This window comes from Hyperolius riggenbachi, chromosome 4, assembly GCF_040937935.1.
Source record: "Hyperolius riggenbachi isolate aHypRig1 chromosome 4, aHypRig1.pri, whole genome shotgun sequence".
In the NCBI taxonomy this organism is placed as follows: Eukaryota; Metazoa; Chordata; class Amphibia; order Anura; family Hyperoliidae; genus Hyperolius; species Hyperolius riggenbachi.
Genome location: NC_090649.1, coordinates 117375519 through 117397561, shown reverse-complemented (window position 1 = coordinate 117397561; position 22043 = coordinate 117375519). Strand labels below are relative to the sequence as shown.

Sequence of the window (22043 nt, the reverse complement as noted above, 5' to 3'; positions counted from 1 at the left end):
GCTACCCACAAGCATTAATAAACCTTGGGTTGCTATGACCCTGTTGCCAGCGCATAGTTTGTCCCTCCCTGGACTAAGTTTGGTAGGCTCTAACCACTGCATACTAGGATCATCTTCCAAGATCTAACACAGTTGTCTAGAAATTACATTCTTGCCACAGCTGCTTAGATTCTCATAATAGCCCACTTTTCCTTCTTCCAGCACATCACCTTGATTATTTAGTATTTATATAGCACTGACATCTGCAGTGCTGTACAGATTATATAGTCTTGTCACTAACCGTCCCACCTCAGAGGAGCCCATGAAGACAGATCACAGTATTTTTTGGGAGGTGTGCAGTCAGGTAGAGCAGGGAGGGTCATATCCGATGGTAGATTTGCTAGCGTAACAATAGGGGGAGCAGTCCCTGCAGCAGCAGTGCTATAGAAGATGTTGGGCACTATAAAAAAAAACATATTTACAACTGAAGTACATCTTGCTCTCCATCCTCTGTGGATCCAGCTGCTAGATGGGTGGGTCAGCAGTGACTATGTGACATCAAAATAGGAAGAACAAGATACCATACTAAATTTCTCAGAATCCCACCGACCATATCTACACAAAAGGGTGGGGCTTTGTATTTGACAGAAAGTAGGTGCGTGCACCTTTAAAGCTATGCACATACACTATATGGAACTTGGCTAAGATAACCGTTTGGGGCTGCCTGGGTCAAGAATCCCCCATGTGTACAAGCATCACCTTAAGGATTGGCACAGTTGACCCCTGAGAGCATTTTTCCTCACCCCACCTGCCAGAAGCTACTCTAACGTGTCGTCTTGTCCCTCCTCTCCTTCATCATAGCAACAGTATGTGTTGCTACGGTAATGTGCATGATGTACATATCGTAACAAGCATTACCATAGCAACAAATCTATTACCAAAGTTCAGTGGATTGCGCTACTCAAATGGCGTACGTTCTGGTAAACATGCCATGCACTATGTGAGCACAACAGATTTACCAGCTTATAGTGCAGCAACCCTCTTATCTCTATTAACTCATCCATGTAGCTCATGAATTAGAGTTGAAGTAAAACTAAGAAAGGTGAGATAACTCAAGAGAATAAACTTTTAAAATCAACTTCCATATATGCCCATAAGTAGCAGCATAATAACCTTTAGGCTGGTTTCACACCAGGACGTTGCGTTTTAGGGGACATTATGGTCGCACAACGTGCCCCTAACGCAACGCCTTGTGCTCTCTGCTTTGGACGTCAGAGTGAGCCGCGTTGTGCAGCTCACTGTGGCGTCCGTGATGCCGTGATGCGTACTCTTGGACGCATGCGGCATCACGTGGTCCCGCCGGCCAATCGCCGCGCAGAGCGGCCGCTCCAGGAAGTAAACACTGCACGTCACTGAGTGCAGTGAATATTAATTAGCCATGTGCCTGGCCGCTCTCCGCTCCTCCCCAACGTTACTGAGCATGTGCAAACAGTCTAACGCGGCTCTGCCGCTTACAAAGTACTGCATGCAGTACGTTATATTATGGCGCAGCGTTACAATGTAACGCAACGTGGGCACTGTGAACAGCCCATTGATTTTTCATTGCTGTGCGGTGGGCTGCGTTACAGGCTGCTCTAACGTGCGCCTGTAACGTCCCACTGTGAAACCAGCCTTAAAGAAAACAATTCTTTGTTACAGCTGATAGGAATCCTGTACTAAATCTGCCATGTGTCTACTTCCTGCTTTCACGGAAGCAGACATATTGCCAGCATCCTGTGACTTCAAATTAGCTGCTCTGCCGAGGCAGCCAGCTGAGACATCTGAGAGATCAAATTACAGTTGCGATTAGTCAAAGATGAAGGGAAATTAGACGGGCTAAACTCACTAAATACATACAGGGTGCATTTCTATATTTTCCTTCTGTCTTGTGCAAGAGTTCAGGTCCACTTTAATGCAGTGACAAGTTTACAGTATATAGTCACATGCGGTCCTTCATGATAAGTGTACTATGTACATTCAAATAATAAAAAAAATCATTGATCACACAAAGATAATTTTAAAATTTATTTATTAATTTTATATTTAAAATAACAAAATTCTGTTCTGCAACAGCAGAGTCAGATTGCATCCAGGCAGCATAATAATAAAAGCCGATAATAATATTAAGAAACAACAGCCACGCTTACATCTTTAAATACTTTCGATAACTTAAGTAAACTCACAGAAAATATAGATATATTTCAGATTCATACATCTTTGGAATAGAACACAGACTTTCACAGCGCAGAGAGGCAGAAATAACAAATACAAAAAAAATATATATATATTACATTTATAAACCCCTTCCTTTCGTCAGCAGGGAAATATTATTCTTCCTCGCTTGGCAAATACGGGGTACAGAATGGGGTGACCATTTCTAAAGAAAAAAAATCTTTAGTAAACTGCTCGAGGCAATTTTGTGTTGATCTAATTCTGTAAACAACACACAGGAACTGAGTAACTGCTGTTGTCCAGCAACAGCAGTATAGAAGAAAAGAAGAGCAAGAGTAGGGGTGAATATTAAAAGATAAATTAAATATAGTAAGGGAGGTGTACAGGAAGCAGTATTATGCTTTGCCTACTGCTTGCAGGCCTCATTTATGCCTATTTTGAAAACTTAGTCCCACAGCAACCAATCAAATTTAAGCTGTTTTTGAAAACATCATCTCATTGGTTACTGTGGGCAACACCTCCAATTCAGTATGTATATGAGGCCATTTGCATGTTCTAAGTGTCCCGGTGGGAATTCTGGAATCTCGTATCTTGATAAAAACATCAAAACACAGAAGATCGGGGACCGACTCAGCAAAACAGTATGTTGTCCATAAATAGTGAAGATGGGGGAAGGGTGAATTATAAAAATAAACACACATACGTATTTGCATGAAAAATGTTTGGGACTAGAGTCCAGTAACTTTTAAACCACCTCAAACCCCTACAGTTTTCCTGTAGGTATTTCTAGCAGCAAAAAGGATTGATTGGCCCTTGGCTCTCCAAAGCCAAAAAGTAGACACAATGTTTCTTCCCCCAGAATATGTGTCCATGTGAATCTTTAGCCTGAGCTGTATTTCACATTCCACAACCACTTTAAATCACATTAATTGATGCTGGCAAGTGTCAATGGCATCTGTTGGTGGTGGAGACATCCAGTAAGGTCATCTTATGTCTTCCAACCTTCTGCAAGCTTATCAGCTCAGATCTGTGTGCTGGACGATGTTCAAAGTCCATCTGAGTATTGCGCTGCAGATGTCCAGCTTTATGGTCGCCTTGTCCCAACTCCAGGAGCATCTCATAGTTCCAGAAGGAACACGGCATCCTTTGTCTGTAGACTACAGTTGTCTGACCAGCTATGAATCTCAGTCTTGTAAGACTTTCTCAAGGTTTGAGAGTTTGACCCCAGGCAATGCAAAGCTCAGATAAGGATCTCAACCATCTCAGAAATGTTGGAACTTTTAGAAGTAGACACTGTTTCTGTAAAGAAAAGACAAGAGCTATAAATACACATATTCAGATCCAGAGAAGAAGCTAAACAAGTCTCAGACAAGCACACGATTAATACCCACACAAAATGAACACTACTTGAAAACAAATTCCAGCAGTTACTATTCTGAGATGGATTATAAATGAAAAGTCAGTTCTGATTGGTTGCTGGACCACACGCCCTCTTCACCCAATTCACAATATTCTACACACTATCTTCTGAGGTGATCTGGATTATTTAAACAAAATTCTAGTCAGTTTTACCTCCTCATTACTAAGCTGTCTGTCAAACTTCTGAATCCCTTAACTGCTGTACGATCACAATAACAAACTGGTCACAGTTAAACAATAATCATAATTCAAAGTATTTAACTGGTGTTCCCATTACAGGCAGTATTGGCATGTCAAGTGTTTTTTGACACACCGTATTGTAATATTTGAGATGCCAGCATATGAACAGCAGCAGTATGACAGACATTAATATATAGCCTCAGAAAACCCTGTCAGCCTTATGGCAAATTGTATCTGCATGACTGGATTATGTTTCTAGCTGTAGCTTTGCACCCGAGTTATGTCTTCCTGTGATTCAGCCTTCACAAAGGCTCCTGAATACATAAGTGATGAAACAATCATGTGACCCGTCTATGTGTGGCTGATGGAATTCCACACAATGAACAAGTGCAGACAGTGGGTTTGCTGTATTTGCCATACTGCTAAAAATGTTACGATGGTCGGTGATAGGCAGAGTGATGCATCTAGTGCTTCTGGTCATTTACTGTTATCCAGCTATGTAACATAAAAAGAGTATGTGGGGTCACAATGGCTTGGGTTCATTGGCTGGCTCATGCCGTGAGGGGGAGGACATTCCAGACATGCCTGTGGCTTTGGATAGTCAGCAGATACGCTACATCTCCACGGAACAAAACAAATGGTGATGTGAATACACGGTGGTGGTTGAGCAACTAGGGCAATGAGTTGGCCAAAATGGTTACAACATCTGAGCTTTTAAGGTTGGATACTGTGGAAACCATTTTTAGATGGAAACATAAGTGTGATAGGTCTCAGAAAGGGGAGAGCACTTAATGGATGCTTTATACGATGAAGGACAGTGTGTACGAGGGTGGTTTAACAGGTTAAAAAGGTAAAGGCTTACTAACTTTACTCATCCTCCAGCACACAGCCTAACTGATCAAAAATGACATAGTGGCCTATTTATCAATGGTGGGATTAGTTGATCACCATAAAATAACGTCTCTTTTCTGCCAATCTGTTTTTCGCCACATTTATAAAGCTGACAATCAGTTGCTTCTTGAGTGATGGTAGCCACTTCATGCTTCTGACACCCATCCGCATTCCCTTCCACAATCGTTATATTATATAGGGGTGATCAGTAGTGTTGTTGTTCAAATACAGGACCTCATGGTTCAGAACTATTTCAACCACGAACAAAAGGACGGAGCGCATTGCATTAAACTCCCATACTTCCTGCTTCCAAACAGGAAGGAGGAAGTCTCTGAGTTTAATGGAATGCACCCCATCCAGCTGTTCGGTGCTGAAATAGTACTGAGTGTTCGGGTTTTGAACCATGCATTGCCAGAGTTGAACATTAACACTAGTGATCAGCCTAACGCTCTCTTTACAGATTGCCAAATAAGGTTAGTCACTTTGAAAGTAGAATATGCTATAAGATTAAATAGAGAACATAGGTGTTTGTTTCAAAAACACTGTTCACTAGAGTGAGGGCAAGGTCCCTTTTAAAGGGAACCAGAGAGGAACGAGGGGTTAAAAAGGGCAAAGATTTTATACATACCTGGGGCTTCTTCCAGCCCCATAAGCCTGAATCGCTCCCACGCCGCCGTCCTCAGCTTCCTGGATCCGCCGATACCGGGTCCGTCACTTCCGGCGGACACGACGAATTGTCCGCATCACAGGGGCTCCCTCCATACATGTACGCATGCGGCTGTGCAGTAAGCAGCCACATGCGTATCTGTATGGGGAGAGCACCCTGTGATGCGGAATATTGGCCGCGTCCGCCGGCCGACTTGCCGACTCGCGGCAATGACGGGACCCGGTGGCGGCGGATCCAGGCAGCGGAGGACGGCGGCGTGGGAGCGATCCGTGCGTATGGGGCTGGAGGAAGCCCCAGGTATGTATATCTCATCCTCTCTGGTTCCCTTTAAAGGTGGTGATCCGCAGCCTCACTATAGGTCAATATGTTTTTGTTTTTTTGTGGACAGACATTTGCCAAATTTAAGCCTCCATTCAAGGGTGGGTAGTTATTTTAGAGTAATTATCACAGACAATCAAACTACTGATAGCCTCAGATCGCCCCTTTATAAAGATTAGATCAGTATCCAAATAAATAGGCCCCATAAAGTTAAAAACTTTAGAAAGAAAAAAACTTTTCAGCACTCCGCAATTAAAAAAGTACTAAAAGGTAGGTGAAAAAGTAATGTCAAAATTATTCTGAGTATTTTCTTGCCTTCTGGCAACTTAAAAGTCATTTTATTACAAAGGTGTGAAGATTTCAGTGAGAAAAATCAGGACAAAAGGGGAATTGCATATGGCCCAATGGCCCTTATTCGATTTACTTTTTCTCCTATCTTTTCTCCTAGTTGATATTTTCACACTTTATAAATATTATGCCCTTTAAGCCACCAACAAGCAAGAAAATATTCAGAATACTTTTTGGTACTTTTTCAATTGGGGAGTGCTGAAAAGTTATTTTAAACAGGAGATGAAATATTATCTCCCAGGAGAAAACGTAAGAGAAACCAGGGAATTGAATGAGGGCCATTATGTCTGAAAACATTAGTGGCAGTGTTCATCTGGTAACACAGTTTTTCCAGTGGATGGTTGCAGGGGAAAAGTGTGATTAAACACAAGGGGGTAACACTATTTTCTTGAATTTGTTGCCATATGATACATATCTGGCGGGTGGACTGCACTATGGCATATGCTAGATCTCAATAAGTCCCATGATCATTCTTTCATATGCTAGCTATGCTCCCTCCCCCCCTTCCTCTCAGTCTCTTGGCCTCACACCTGCATTATGTTCCCAGCTGCATAGCTGAGATTCATTGAGATTAGTCATCACCAAGGGAGGCCAAGCCTTGGCAGGGATTGTGAAGGAGAAAGCTCTCAGCTATGCAGGGCTCGGCACGGGCTCAGCCTGGGGGAGGGGAGGTGAAGGAGTGCAGCTTCTGCCATTGCGAAACTCAACCTAGCTCGCTAGGCGAGAAAAGGGCGCTCAACCTAGCTACACATCCTCCAGACTTGTTTTAGTCAAGAATCAGTGATGGGACGATACCTGGAGGCAGTGTGTGAAGAGCAGATTTTAATGGGAGAGTATGCAATGTTTATCATAGTGTTTACATTGCTTTAAAATTAATGTGTGGTCAGAACACACCCTCTACTTATTTCCATACGCCGTTTCGTGGGAACTGACATTTCTGGCATGCGGCATCGGTAACACCATAGCCACCAGCTAAAAGTGTTCAAGAAAACCACCATTCTCAGTTTTCTTCCAAAAATGCAAATTCACAGTAAGGGATGAAGATCATTTCTATGAAAGCCTGGTACAAACATCCAATTTTAACCCTTTCATGTAATGTGAAAGATTACTTAATCTATCTGTTCATACTATTCAAAAACCTCTAGGCCCTCATACTACATGGAGGTAATAAAATTGGCTAGTGATGGGCCAATCAAAATTGGATATATGTATGCACCTTTAGACATTGCACCAATGAATCCATTTCATGACAGTATAAAAAAACAAAACCTAAAATTGTGTGTTGGGTGTACAAGCCAATCAGATTCCAGCTATGAAATAGCTGTCAATGAAACACAGAATACGGTTGTGAGACTTACCTAACGAAGAAGATGTGTTCCTGTCCAAGATGGCACCTGTCACTGCTGATAGGTCGCTAAAACAGTCTGTCTGGGTGCAGCCATCTTTACTGCCATGTTTGGAGTGAACGGGCAAGATGCCCACGTTTGCAGATGGTGTTCTGTTTCCTGAAAATGTCAGAGAACAAATACGTATTAAAGACAACAGCATATTTCTGTTTGATTGAATGTAACCAAAAAGTGTCTCCTACATTTGTTCCTGAAATACATATATTAGGAATATCTACCTGCTGCTCCTTGTGATGTGTTGTTCATTTGTCTTTCCCCAGATACAGAATTTGGGCTTGGCACAGATGGCGTGAATATAGAGGGCACTGACTTGGCCGGTCGCAGGGGGCCTTGGTGAGGTTTACGCTGCTGTAAGACTTTAATGACTGCATCTTTCTCCAGTATCTGGGCATGGAGAGCTTTTATCCTGGATAGAGAAAAAACACAAAATACAGGTTATAAAAGAGAAATAAATGCAGAGTTCTTCAATGTTTTTTTTTCTTTAAAAAAAAGGAACAAAACAAAAAAATATAGAGGGCTACATTAAATTCAAAAAATAAAAAAAATTAGTACAAAAATTATAATATGGCAAAATGTATTTTTTCCCCCTTTTAACCTTTATGGCATTATTATTCTTTCTGGATTGTAGGGTCTAAAAGAGGTGCATTTTTTTCTGCTTTTAAACCCTAAAATACAGAAATAATTACCTACATACCACAGTTTTGGCAAACTAACCAAAGATTGAACACTACTCGACATCTGAATTGCTAAAACTTCAGCAGACCCACCTGTTCTCCATTTCTTGGTGTCTGTGGTTGACCATCAGAAGATCTTCATTGAAGCTGTTGTTTGGCGAGTGGCGTGGTGAATGGTTGATGATGGTTGTGTCTCGTTGAGCAGCGGCAGTGGCAGCAGCATCCATGGCAAACTGGCGCATGGTCCGTTCTTCCAAATATTTCTGCTCCCACTTAGTCATATCAGCCTCCAGAGCCAATATCCGTTCTTCTTTCTCCCTTAGTTGCTCGGCCAAAACTTGGGCAGATAGTTCTGGAGATTGGCTGCCATTCTGACTCATTGGTTGTCTCTGTTGGAAGAGATAGTAAAGTGAGTTTTTGATTTACATGGGCAGAGTGAATTTAGAAAAATACATGTGATTGAACAAGACCCAACTATCACGATCCTCACCTGCTGAGTCCTTAAGTTCTTCAACTCCTGCTCCAGTCTTGTCCGCAAACGCAGTTCCAGCTGCTCCCTCTTTTCACAGGCAGCCTGGAGTTGGCTCAGTGCTTGCTGTAGCCTTTCCACCTTTTCTACATATGCCCTCTTCTTACGTAGCTCATCCTCTGTACGAGCAGCAGTGGACTGGGCATTACTCAGGGCCTTCTCCAGCAGCTCTGCCCTCCGTCGCTGGTCCTCATTGGCACTTCGCAGAAGGCAGACTTCTCTTTCCAATTTGTCTTTCTCCAGCTGCTGTTCTCGACCTGTACAAAAGAAATGGAAGGTTATTCATAAGCTCACACTGCTACGGGCTTTTACAGTTATATGGTCTTTGGAGCAAACTTTTTTTATCAGCTCTTGGGTAGCTCCAACCAGGCTTGGCTGGAAGCCTATTCGGGAGACTGTGCATGGAGAATTGGAGTATCAGTTACTACGCCAGCTAACATTCCTCATTGCACATGCTCTAGATTTTATTTCAACAGCGGTCTGCATATTAAAGTGCACCTGTCACACACACAGCAGAAAGTCAATTATTTATTACTAGTGATGCGGAAGAAATTCTCCTAACATGGCAGCCCCAGCTTCGAATCTTGGCTAGAACACCCTCTGCATGGAGTGTGGATTTCCTCTGGCTACCTTTGTTTCCTCCCATGTCATAAAAACATACTGTCAGATTAACTGGCCTCCTTAAAAAGTATCCTTATAAGCTTTTGATTTGCTAATCCTGGTTTCAGCTAATAAAGTAGATGGGTATTTATTATTAAATTATGGTGAAGATACTATTGCTATGTGTGGTCTTCTTTAAGTCAAATGATAATTCATGTTTTAACCTAGGAAGTTTTTTTTTCCTGTGGGAAGATCTTTTCAGAAACAAACACACCCGACAAAGAAATACCACAACGGCTACCAACAGATGAAGGACAAGGTGCCTAAAGAGTTTTGGAATGTGCTATGATGGTTTTTGAAAGCTCCACAAAGGAACAACCAAGCAGGTATGGAGAGATCAGCAAACACCAAGAGGAGACCTGTGTAGTGAGATAAGCTTTGTACACAAGCGAGAACTCAGTGGGATTCTGATGTGTTTGCAGGAGCTTTGTGTGTAGGTGAAGTGACCTCACAACCGGCTTCCTAAGTGTATGTTAAACTTGACTGCTGCCGCACTGTTCCATGAGAAGGTTAAGCAAACATGTAGGTTCTCAAGCCTAGAGCAAGTCAGATAGCAGGGACATGACAGCTCAAGGATGTATTTCCTGGTAAGACCAGTTCTCCCTGACAATGCTTCCAACTATCCCAGTATGAGAGTGTGCCAGAAAAAAAAAAAAAATAAAAAAAAAAGATACCATCCAGCTTCCCTATTCACTTTTCCACTATACTGTGAGTAAACCTTAGCAATTACTATTGAGGAAATGCTTTTGAAAAAAAGGTCACCCTGACAATGCCCCATGAGGAGATGGACTAGTCCAAAACCTGTCGGTTCTGTCAGATATCAACTGCTTACTTTTTTCACTGGAGTGGTCATTTAAGATTTTAGTGTGACAGCAATATACATCCATCACCGCTTTTCGCTTTCTTTTCAAAATACTGGCCTGTGTCTCAAATATAACAAATGTGTAGAGACCACATCAGCCAAGAAAAATGTTCATTTCTGTGGTGAGAGAAAGTTTGGGGAACTCTAATATTTCTTTGTAGCTTAAAAATGAAAGCCCAAATAAACCTGCATGTAGTGATAGTCTACGAGAGGCAGGACCATTAGAAACTGCAGAAATGTGAATTATTATGCTGCACTCCTGGGAAAATATATTAAGCATAATAGTTTTTTTATGATTAGTGAGCTTGTGCCAATACATAACTTAGATGATATATGGCTTGCGTTCTCATAGTTTTACTACTGCATGAAAAACAATAGTCTTGTCCTGTTAACACTTTAAATGCTATTGTCCACTGACACCCCAAAGCCCTCCCCCCCCCCCCCCCCCCTTTCCACTCCTTCCTGTGAAGGAAAAAACTGGGGATGGGCAGAACAGCTACTGGAATGTGAGGAATTCAGGTCACATTGAACTCTTGTTTGTTTGCTAAAGCAACCTAATCTTTTCTTCAGGAAGCAGAGAGCGGACACACCTCCTCTGGATTCTTAAAAGTACGTTTGGCCAGATCTCACGTACACAACGCAGGCTCAAACACGGTTGTTTATTAAGTCAAATAAAGGCAGTACAAAGACTGTAAAGGTGTAAAATGTCTGGTAGGCTGACCAGCACCGTATTCTAAGTATACCATATTCTTATCTTACGGGGTTTACTCAGAAGCTGCTACAAAGCCTTTTAAGGATTGCGGACTGATAAATAGTACCCTGGCTAAGATGGAATTACTGCAAGCTGCACTGCCATTTAAAGGGGTTCCATCATCAAGCTATATGATGGGACCTGCCATTATCTAACCCACAATCACAAAGGTATTTAGCTTGGCGAGACCTCCCCTTTAACAGGAAATGCGGTGGAAGCAGGGCAACATGATTTTAAGTGCTCTGGTAACATCTCTGCCATTATAACTTACACTGAGCCAGCAGTTTGGAGACAGCCCCCTGGTTGTCTTCTCTTTGCTCCACACTTCGGATTGCCAGCTGTTTGTTTGCAGTTTCAAGACGTTCTGCACAAAATAAAGCAATGTAAAAATTAACACAAATTCAGGTAAGCACATTATCTTACATTTCTGCTCTGTATCCCCAAATCCTTCTTGACAAGAGTCATCAATATTAAATGTACCATAACAGAAGCCTTCCTCTATCACGGTGGCATGCGTTCCTAAATAATTGCCTTAAAGTGACCCTATAGCAAAATAAGTACGTAGGCTGCCATCTTTGTGTACTCAAAAAAAAGCCAGGTGCCAAGCTATCTTACTGATCTATTAGTTACGCACCTAGAAAATCATGCAGTTGAGGTAACCATAGTTTAGTCACATGACCTGAATACTGGATCGGGGTCCATGACTCGAAAAGTGCACAGGAATGGCACACCAGCCAGGCCAGCAACATATTACCATATTAAAGATGCCAGCCTAAAATGTCCTCTGTACAGGGTCACGCTGAGTAGAGAATTCTGGAATGTCTAATTTAGAATATGTCTTCAGAGGCAGCAAAGAACACAGTTCGGGCGACCTACATAGGTGAATGAGTTTTGTCACAAGCTTCCACTAGAGATCAGCAGTAACCTAATTAGTACAATGCAGACACACAGCCTGTGGGAGACAGCGGCCAAGCTGCTATCAGTGCTCTTAGAAAAAGATGGTTATAGGAAACGGTGATTTACTAAAGGATTGTAAGCCCGACGAAGGCTGCAAGGCTGAAAGATTGCTTATTCTTATTCTTTTTAGTTAGCCAATAAATGGTATCATGCGGATTTAAAACTTCTTGCTTTTACTAAAGTTTGTGTGTTGTGAAGAGAAATCTCACCCTAACCTATTCATCTACCTCATCAGAGGCATATGATTTTCTTTCAAAGAATTTCTCAGTAAACTATTGGATGTTTACTGATCACCCCTTCAAAGTCTTGCCTCCTGCTCCTCCCTGACACATAGAAGGGTAGCAGCAGGCAGACAGTCAGTTATGTGCCTGGGGCAATGAATTTGTGGTATGCTAAATAGGCTACTGAAGGCCTTTATCTAGCTGACTTTCCTGTCTCTGATCCTCTATTGTCTGTTTTCACTGGCTGCATGGCATTTTATCAGCTCTCTGCTAATGAATGCAGCTCAACTGTCTACAGGGCTCAACATTTTGGTACACACCATGCCCTTTCCCATCAGATAAATGGGTCTTATTGATGATTTCCGAAAGGTCAGATCTGATTTATGATCATTTTTCTATCAATTTTCCAATCAATTCTTTAAAAAATTGATCAGGAAGAGGATCGGAAATCAGTTCACACCTGTCAGGAATAATCGATTAGAACCATCTATCTGACGGGAAATTGCATGGTGTGTATCAGGCATTAGAGTTATTTTTACTGTATTATTGTATTTCATGTACAGATCTCCCTCTCGTAGCTGTCTGTATGTCACAGTTGCTCAGGTACCGCTACCAGTATTACAGCTTAGCCACTGTGTACTGAAGTGCTAGAGCCACCGCACCTATGTCATAGTTGCTTAGATACTGCTACCAGTATGGAAGCGTAACCACAGTGTGCTGTCCTGCTAGAGCCACCGTACCTCTCAGGTCGCGATTGAAGTCCTGCATGCGCCTCATTTCTCCTTCCATCTTAGTCCTCATGGCGTTCTCAAGGGACTCCCGCTTGGATGAGGCTTTCATGAGATTCTCATAGGCTTCGGAAATTCGCTGAATCTCAGTCTCCAGCTAGAAAAGCACAAAGAACAGGTTAAGGTTACTGGACTGTTTAAAAGCACTAAATACAGAGAGATTCAGTCAAATAGCCAATCAGCAATCATTTCATAAGACAAAGCGCTGTATTGCACAGTGTGGTTCAGAGGTAAGTAGCATACGGTGTGTAATGCGCAAGGAACAGTGTCCTCTGCCTCACTCCGTCCCTCATCCTGCTTGGTCACCACAGGGCAGAGCTACCTACGCACTATAGATTTACATCACCTGAAATGCTCATTCATGACCATTTTAGGTGAAAATCAAGCGCTTCCCCTGACGTCACTGGCCTCCGCTCCAGTGACAACTCAGACATATTGTTCTCACCCGACCACTATTATAGTCACGGGAACATCCTCTGTAGTTCCCGCAGCGGGATTGGCTCCTCCTCCCCCATACCCTTTCCAGAGAACAGAACACAATGCTCAGCCAGCGTGTCTGCACAACTTATCTTTCAAAACAGTCACCCCAAACAATCTCTAATGTTCATGCAAAACAAAACTATTTAATTTTTGTTCGTATTGTGTGTGTTTTTCATATTATGCTATCAAATATGCCCCAACGATCGTAACGGCGGACTGACTCCCAACGATCTTGCATTCAAATATTTTACCAAAATTCCATACTTACTGTCTAACTATTGCTGAATTGTAATCCTAATTAATAGATAAGATAATCTTGGGGAAATGCCAGTAAGCATCTATTTAGTTTACATCTCATTATTAGTATTAATTGGTATTTATATAGCGCCGACATATTACGCAGCGCTGTACAGAGTATATTGTCTTGTCACTAACTGTCCCTCAGAGGAGCTCACAATCTAATCCCTACCATAGTCAGATGTACATTTATCGTGTAGTGTATGTATTGTAGTCTAGGGCCATTTAAGAGGGAAAGCCAATTAACCTATCTGCTTGTTTTTGGGATGTGGGAATAAACCAGAGTGCCCGGAGGAAACCCACACACACATGGGGACAACATACAAACACTGTGCAGATAGTGCCCTGGCTGGGACCCAGCCCTGCAAAGCGCGAGCGCTAACCACTACACCACCGTACTGAACAAAAGAGCTGTAACTTGCCGAATGGAAATGTAGTATGACCTCAACAAGGAATTCTCTTAAATAGTTCATTTTTCGCTAAGCGATGGCATCGCTCCTATTAGCGCCACATTCTGCAGTCTCAGTGCCACCTGCCTGTCTGGATTCCACATTAGCTGATGGCTGAATCCCCCTCCCTCCCTTCTCCTTACAGCTGAGGCCTTCCTAACACAGGCACCTTTTCATCCGCACACAATGGCTCATTGATGCCACATCAGGTCAGCTCAAGCAGAACACAAAACCCGAGCAACTGTCAGCGGCCTTCAGCTCTACGTGTGCCTCTAACAAATGTCTCATAGCAAGCCCATTGTGCGAAGATCCCTCGCAGCTGTTAAAGGGGAGACTATAGAAGGGGGGGGGGGGGGGGAGGGAGCACAGAAAGTGAAAGGGATGATAAAAACGAAACTGAGCGGGGCAGACACCCCACCCTCTGTGACCAGCTGGGCAATCCACTACAATAACCTGCTTGTTGGGAGGAATCGTGTTTTGGCCTCAGATGTGTTTTCCAATGTTTGGGGACTGATGAGGCATTTAGGAAGAGGCAGCAGCTGAACCACACTTGTTACGTGTTCCTAAATGACAACTATAGCACCTACAAAGTGATGATATTGTAATATATTACAGAAAGGGATCACTGTTCAGAGTTATTCACTTAGAACTTTGTCCACTCGAGCCAATACTCCTATTGATGGACAATATAATATTATGGGATTGTCCATTGATCTGAAGAGTATTCTTTTGCTGACTGACCGGAAATGACCAATAAACGATTGTTCAATGGAGGCGGTAAATATCTAATCAGCCATGCATACATGTGTAGAAAACTGATCGAAATATCACAACGGGATCAAGAAACTCACTGGGACTTTACAAAGACAAAAGATCTGAGGGAAGAACCCTCATACAAGACAAATAACATTTATATTGCACTTTTCTTCTGTTAGGGAGTCTTGCCCAAGGACTCCCTACTGAATAGGTGCTAGCTTACTGAATAGTTCAATCAACTGCAAAACAGTAAATCGATCAGAACGATCAACTGCCTGAAAGGTTGCTAATGGATCTGCTTGTGTGTAGAAGGCCTACACTATTTCTGAAAACGGAAATAAAAAATGAAGGTGTAGTGCATCTTAACCAATCATGTACTGTCTTATGTTTGCAAGCCTCCTATAGGAAAATAAAATTTGGACTCTGATTGGCTGCTGTGAGAAACACCCCTAACATAATCCCAAATGGGTGCCCTGCTCTCACCTTCTGGATCCTGACGGCTTTTTCACTGTAACTCTCAAGTTCTCGACGTAGCTTCTCGTTCTCTCGTAGTAGGGCGTCCATGCGGACCATGTGTGTGCCTGCTGCGCTGAAAGAGGCCATCTGCCCATAGTGTAAGTTTGGATCCGGCATTGGTCTGCAAGAGATAAACACGGAAGGTTAAAGCGGACCTGTTCTCAGAACTTCCTCTCTGCTCTAAAAGTTAAGCAACTACATTATAACCTTTAAAGAAAAACATTTTGTTACAGCGGATACAAATCCTGCAACAAATCTGCTGTGTGTCTATTTCCTGCTTTCACGGAAGCAGACGTACGTTTAACATCCTGTGTTTACAAATTAGCTGCTCTGCTGAGGACTGCCGAGATTCCTCAGCTGAGAGATCAAATTTCACCTGTGATTAGACACAGGTGAGGGGGAATTAGACAGGCTAAATTCTCTAAATACATACAGGGTGGATTTCTCTCTGTTTTCCTCCTGTCCTGTGCAAGAGTTCAAGTCCACTTTAAAAAGAGCTTCATTACCAGAAGTGGCTGATTTTAAGTTTAACCTAAAAACAACAGGGCTGTGGAGTCGGAGTTGGAGTCGGGGCAATTTTAGGCACCCGGAGTCAGAGTCGTGGTTTCAGAAACTAAGGAGTCGGAGTCGCATGATTTTTGTACAAAATCCACAGCCCTGTTAAGTATTAGACTAAGGAGTCGGAGTCTGAGTAATTTTGGGTACCCGGAGTTGGAGTCGGAGTCGTGGTTTCAGAAACTGAGGAGTCGGAGTTGAAAGATTTTTGTACCGACTCCACAGCCCTGAAAAACAACTATCGGCCCTTGCATTCTAAGTGAAGTCGATGAATGAAGATGAGCCTGAAATGAACCATCTGGCTTAGGTGTACATCGGACATATTTTATAGCACTTATTGAAAGATTAACTTTAGAGATGAATATGGGGCTTGTAGAATCTTGCACTGCCCTTCTTAAGAAACATCTTTCAGTGCGTATCCAGAAGCATCAGGCACATGTCCAAAAATAATGCTCTAACTTCTAAAAATAGCTAGTCATTCCAAGATCATTTCGTATTTTCCGCTAAGCCTTCACCCTGTGCTGCTAAGGCGGTTGTGAATGATGGAAAACGAGTGTTATCTGGGCACAGCGGCCCAGGAAATCAATCACTATAATTAGCTCAGGTACACACCATCGACCTTCGTTATCCCGTATATCTGCACACTATGATCAAAATGCCATTCCACAACTACTCCACATGCCAAGATCTGGAGAGGAAGCTAGGTGAGCTGCCTGCAGCTAGTCTCACAGGCCTTCCCTTCAGTCTCCACTTCTTGGAACTTTAGGAATTCATAATGACCAATCACAATGGAGCTGGTATTTCCGTTAATGGATGTTGTTGCTGCCAAAGGGGTTTCGAGAATTAACAAGGGAACAGATTCTTTCATTGTGAGACTGAACATATTTCTTAACCATTATCTCCCCCCACTCCCTCTACAGAGTCACTTCCTGTTTCTGTTCAGTGTCTCTTCCTGTGTGAACAATACAGAATTGTCCCAGCCCCTCCAGACCAATGTTTATTGTCAGGGAACTCTTAAATGCCAAATACACCAGAGTTTAAAGGGAATTATTTTACACCCCCTTCTGAAGCAGCTATAAATACCAAGTCAGCCTTTCTACGTGCGTCAATGAATCTGTATACAACTTTGAAGAGCAGAATTCAAACTGCTAATTGGATGCTGTCTCCGGAATTGCGTGTACAAATGCATAGTGTGAAGATTCCAGACTCACTTACAATGTTTACATGTCTAGCTTGCATAGTAAACAAAGGTGCACTGACTGCCTAGAACTAGCATGACTATACTGTATTTGTGACAATCTCCTGTGGTGATCCCTAATTATGTTCTATGAAAGAGTAGATGTGCCAAGATCTTTCAATGGTCTCCATCTTGTGCTGGTGAAAAATTGGAAAAGTCACATGGGGCAGAAGAAACACTATATGGTTTGGATTCACAACAAGAGCACTGATCTACATCTAATGAATAACTTAGTAAATTGTTTCAAGTGTAGCTAAACAACTGTGTAGGGAATAGTGATCCGTCAGAGATGGACCCAGGAGACAGGTGGACAGAACTCCTTTAAGATTTCAGTTGGCAACTAGCAGTCTTTCTCTGGAACCAATTCTTACAAATATCTTACAGGTTTAGACAGACCGGCATCTGAATTCCATATTAATGTGTTCACCCCTGCTGTAGGCAAATCTAACATTCTATAAGATCTGAATATGTATGACATGTGACACTGCATTCCTGGATAACCAAAGCTGTAATCAACCATCCTTTCTAGTATATCCAAGCACAACAGTCCAATTACCCAAAAGCTGCTTTATTGCAGAATTTGAAGGCCAGCTAGACAACAGGACAAAGTATTCATCCTCACCTGACTTCAGGCTGATTGTACAAAGGGAGGTCTCCAGAATAGCGTCTCTGTTCTGAAGCATAAGCACTGATTGTAGGGTCGGGTTGGTAACTTGGATATGCAGGGGGTGCATTCCTATATTGTACTCCTTCTTCTTGTTGTCCACGAGCTACTGAAAGCTGGTACTGCCTTGTGAGCTGAGGGAAGCTATGAGAAGAGGTCATGAGGTTCTGCGGTTTGGCACCATTGCGCTCCAGAGACATCTGCAGCAACCTTTCGCTCAAAGACCTGACATGACCATGCTTCAACTCCATTAGTGACTGATCTTGGCAATGAGGGGGATGTTCCACCTGATGGATATTTTGAGCTGCATAGTACTGAGACAAGGCAGCTTTAGCTTCTTCGTAGGTTGGAAGCTCCTCACCTTTATGATGGTACTCATGAGCTTTATACATAGGATTCTCCAGGTAGAAATGGTCACAATGGTGTTCCTGCCCTTGAGGCTCCTGCCTTGTAGAGGGGTTGCCCTGCATCTCCTCCTGTTCTAGGCTTTCTAGGGAAGATCTGGGGCTTCCACTGCCCCCACCAGCCCTCAAAGCTTGTTGCTGGATGGCCAACAAAGTACGGTTTTCACTCAGGTTTCCATATCTCAGCTGCTCCTGGATAAGTCGGTGAAGAACCGTTCCGGATGAATCCTCTGCGGTTCTCATCCTTGTTCAAAAGATAAATATAAATTCCACCAGGGATTAACAAAGTTTTAGAATAGACAATAATCCTTTCTCCCAGTCTTCAAATGTTCTATGGAACTGCTGCGAAGAACCTGTGAAGGAGAGCAAAGATACTTTTAAGACATTTAGAAAATGAATTTGTTTAGTTTAATGAATGCAAAACCACCGTGACGGTAATTTTAGGTATTTTTGGTAATTTCAAATTGATTAACATTAATATCTTTAGACTTTTCCCCCCTTGTAAAACATTTTTGCAAACTGCACAGGTCCTGATAACATCAGAGACATCCTGGGGTAGAGCTTGGGGCTGGAGGATGTTCATTTATTACTATGCATTCAAGTGAAATTGAGGTGAAAAGATTGACCTTGGTGGCACCTTGCAGTTAATTGCACATACCTTTCTACTGCTCCTGTCCCTCTGCTCCCTCTCTGTAACTTTTGCCCTGGTTTTGTTTTCAGAAGGGGAGGGGGGTCATATTAATGGCTGGAATTTTCCCTCCTCTTTCTAAAGGGATAAAGTCCAGAATTTCTCTGGTATGCCCCCCTGCTGGTCTATTTGGAACACTCCTCTTGATCTAGCCAAATTTTTTCCTAGTGGACGTTTAACAGGAATTCACATTATAACGTGGATTCTGCAGTGACGGACAACTGCAGAGGAAGTTGTTAAATCCTAAAACATGGAAATATTTTTGCGCTTTTCTACCAAATATTTTCTATTAATTAGAAAGGATCGGCATCACAACCTTTTATTGGTTTGCCACATCTTTGTCAGCACAGAGTTAAATGCGGTTGAACATACACAAGATTTTCCACATTCTACAAAGTGCTGCGTAGAACATCTTTACAGGATGACTTTATTGGCCACAGACCTGTGGCTTTCCTGCTCTCTAGAACGCACAAAGACATTTTTTTTTTCCTCCACAGCGTAGGAGATGCTACCACCTCGCGAATATCTAAGACGTGACATCACTGGCCCTTTGTGTTGCAATTGACATTCTTTGTGGATTGCTGCCCTGCCACAAGCATACAAAAGATTGTGCTCAAAACAAGAACAATAACAAAAATACCCCAGGAATTCTTTTGCCATTGCCAGGGGTGACCAGACACCTGCATAGCTGCTCATTCAAGAATGCACCAACGTTAAACCCTATGCTGGCAAGCCGCGAACAAAGACACAGCATATTAGCTTTGCGTTAAACTATGCAATAAACCATTTACAAGGACAACGCGCACGCATAGTATTCGAATAAAAGCTACATGTCAGCAAGCCGCCAGTCCTGTCAATAAACCAGGTACTGTGTGAGTATATATATATATATATATATATATATATATATATATATATATATATATTGTAAATACACACAGCATATAGATGTATACTACACAAACGTGCATAACAGGTGATGATCACTTATAAATGTGGATAAAACTATAATATACAACTGACACAACTGAACAGAACCCATGCCTCTGAACTGTAAAGTCAAGAATGCAATCACAATATAATAATAATGGGCAACTTTGCAAATCGTCAACGTAGCATATGTTCAACACAAGGCAAGTATTTTCTAAATTTGAAAAATTATATATATATATATATATATATATATATATATATATATATATATATATATATATATATATATCATATTTTAAATCACTGAATTCAGCACATTATACAACTTTAGCTGTATAAATGTCACACTTTTCTATCTGGTTCCGTTTCCTAATTTACATAGACATGTTAATTCTGTAAAGAATAGAGGCTCTGCACCCCTATGAATGCAGTGTGTACTGTTGAATTGCCAGTATAAGATTAGAATGCATGTTATTATCTAAAACATACTCCAGCAGCTGTGCTGCTAAATTGACATTTCTGTCCACAAATAAAGTGCATTCAGTGAAATTTGCACTGATGATCAGGAGATCCAGAAGCAAGGTGACAGCAGCCACTCACCAGGTCATATCCAGTGTGTGCAGCAGCGAGTCTGGGATCCCAGCATGTGACAGTGTCCCTTAGTAGCGGAGGGAGAAGGCTGTGTTCAGCCTGAGAGCTCTCAGCAGAATGACTCCAAGCTGATCACAGCAGTCACACTGCCTCAATCGCTGCGCTATGCCAGGAATGTGAGAGTTTCAGGCTCCCCCTGGGATAAAAGCTAAGCACACATACTAACCTTTCTCCTGCCCCGCCTCCGCCCTCCCTCTCCCGGGACTGTGCTCTCCGCCCCCTCTCTCTCCAGGAGCTGCACACGCCTAATCTCACCATTGGGGGCAGCAGAGTACTCGACCGTGCAACAGCGATGCTAGTATGGAAGAGTGAAGCCTGGACAGGCGAGGTGAGATCGCAGCTCAGCAAGATGCTGTAATATCAGTCCTGCTGAGTGCTGAATGTCAAATACATAGGGACTATTTGTAAGGCTGGTGGACAGAAAAAAAAGTAAGTGTTATTTCAGCTGGTAGAAAATAACAAGATATTGTAAAAATTTAAAAAAATGTTTAAAGGCTACTAATAAGAGTTTCCTAAGGCCACTAAGGACCACTATCACGAAAAAAATAGGCAGGTAAAATCTGACAGAACCGACAGGTTTTGGGGCAGTCCATCTGGGTACATATTATTTCGGCGCTGCTCAGTTCGGTGCAGAGAGAGCCGAATGACGGCTCTCACCGCTGCCGCTAAACTCCGAGGCGGTGTTAAATACTATTCCTCCTCTGAGTTGTCACAACTCGGAGGGAGATGTAATTCAGGGTCTGGCAGCTGCAAGAGCCCGAATTATTGCTACACGTGGGCGCACAGGGCCGGCCTTAGGTTTCACAGCGCCCTGAACGTAACCAGATTTTGGTGCCCCCCCCCCCCCACATTTATCCTCTTCGCGTGTGAGCGCACCACACACACACACACACACACACACACACACACACACACACACACACATACATACATACATACATACATACATACATACACTAATGGGGGGGGGCAGATCCCCCCTTTAGTGTATATAGGCTTAGGCTACTAGTCTTGCAGTCGCAGATCCCCTTTTAGTGTATTTAGGCAGCAGATCCCCCCCGACCCCCCCCCCCCCCCATTTGTGTATCTACTCTAGCAGCATAAGCATATTCCCCCTTTAGCGTAGGGAGGTTGGGGAGCCTCACTTCTTGCTGGTCAGTCTTCTCTTCTTACTGTCTGCAGAGCAGTCTGCAGACTTAGTGCCAGTGTAGGTGCCAGGATTCTGGGAGCAGGAGAGAAGGACTCGTCACTCAGGACATGCTGCACGCTTCTCTGCAGCACGCTTCTCTGCAGCAGCCTGAGGCTCAGCGCGCCTCCGTCCATCCTGATTCCTGACATATAGCTATAAGTCCCCCCAGTATAGGTAGCCAGGCATAGGTGACCCAGTAAAGGTAGCCAGCTATAGATCCCCCCAGTATAGGTTAGCCAGGTAGGTGCCCACAGTATAGGTAGCCAGTATACTTGCCCCAGTATAGGTTAGATAGGCATTTGTCCCAGCTATAGGTTAGATAGGTAGGTGCCCCCAGTATAGGTTAGATAGGTAGCTGCCCAC

The 22043-nt window shown here is 42.9% G+C and overlaps 1 protein-coding gene across 1 annotated transcript; it reads right to left on the bottom strand.

Moving 5' to 3' along the window:
* Positions 1–2030: 2030 nt before the first annotated feature.
* Positions 2031–20593, bottom strand: AMOTL2 (angiomotin like 2). The gene is made up of 10 exons (XM_068280421.1): positions 20441–20593; positions 17774–18572; positions 15327–15480; positions 12814–12958; positions 11167–11259; positions 8584–8879; positions 8187–8482; positions 7638–7825; positions 7372–7518; positions 2031–3489 (listed from the first exon to the last, which is right to left on the bottom strand). The coding sequence occupies exons 2-10, from the start codon at positions 18460–18462 to the stop codon at positions 3431–3433; spliced, it is 2067 nt and encodes a 688-aa protein (XP_068136522.1). The 5' UTR covers positions 18463–18572; positions 20441–20593; the 3' UTR covers positions 2031–3430.
* Between the last annotated feature and the right edge of the window lie 1450 nt (positions 20594–22043).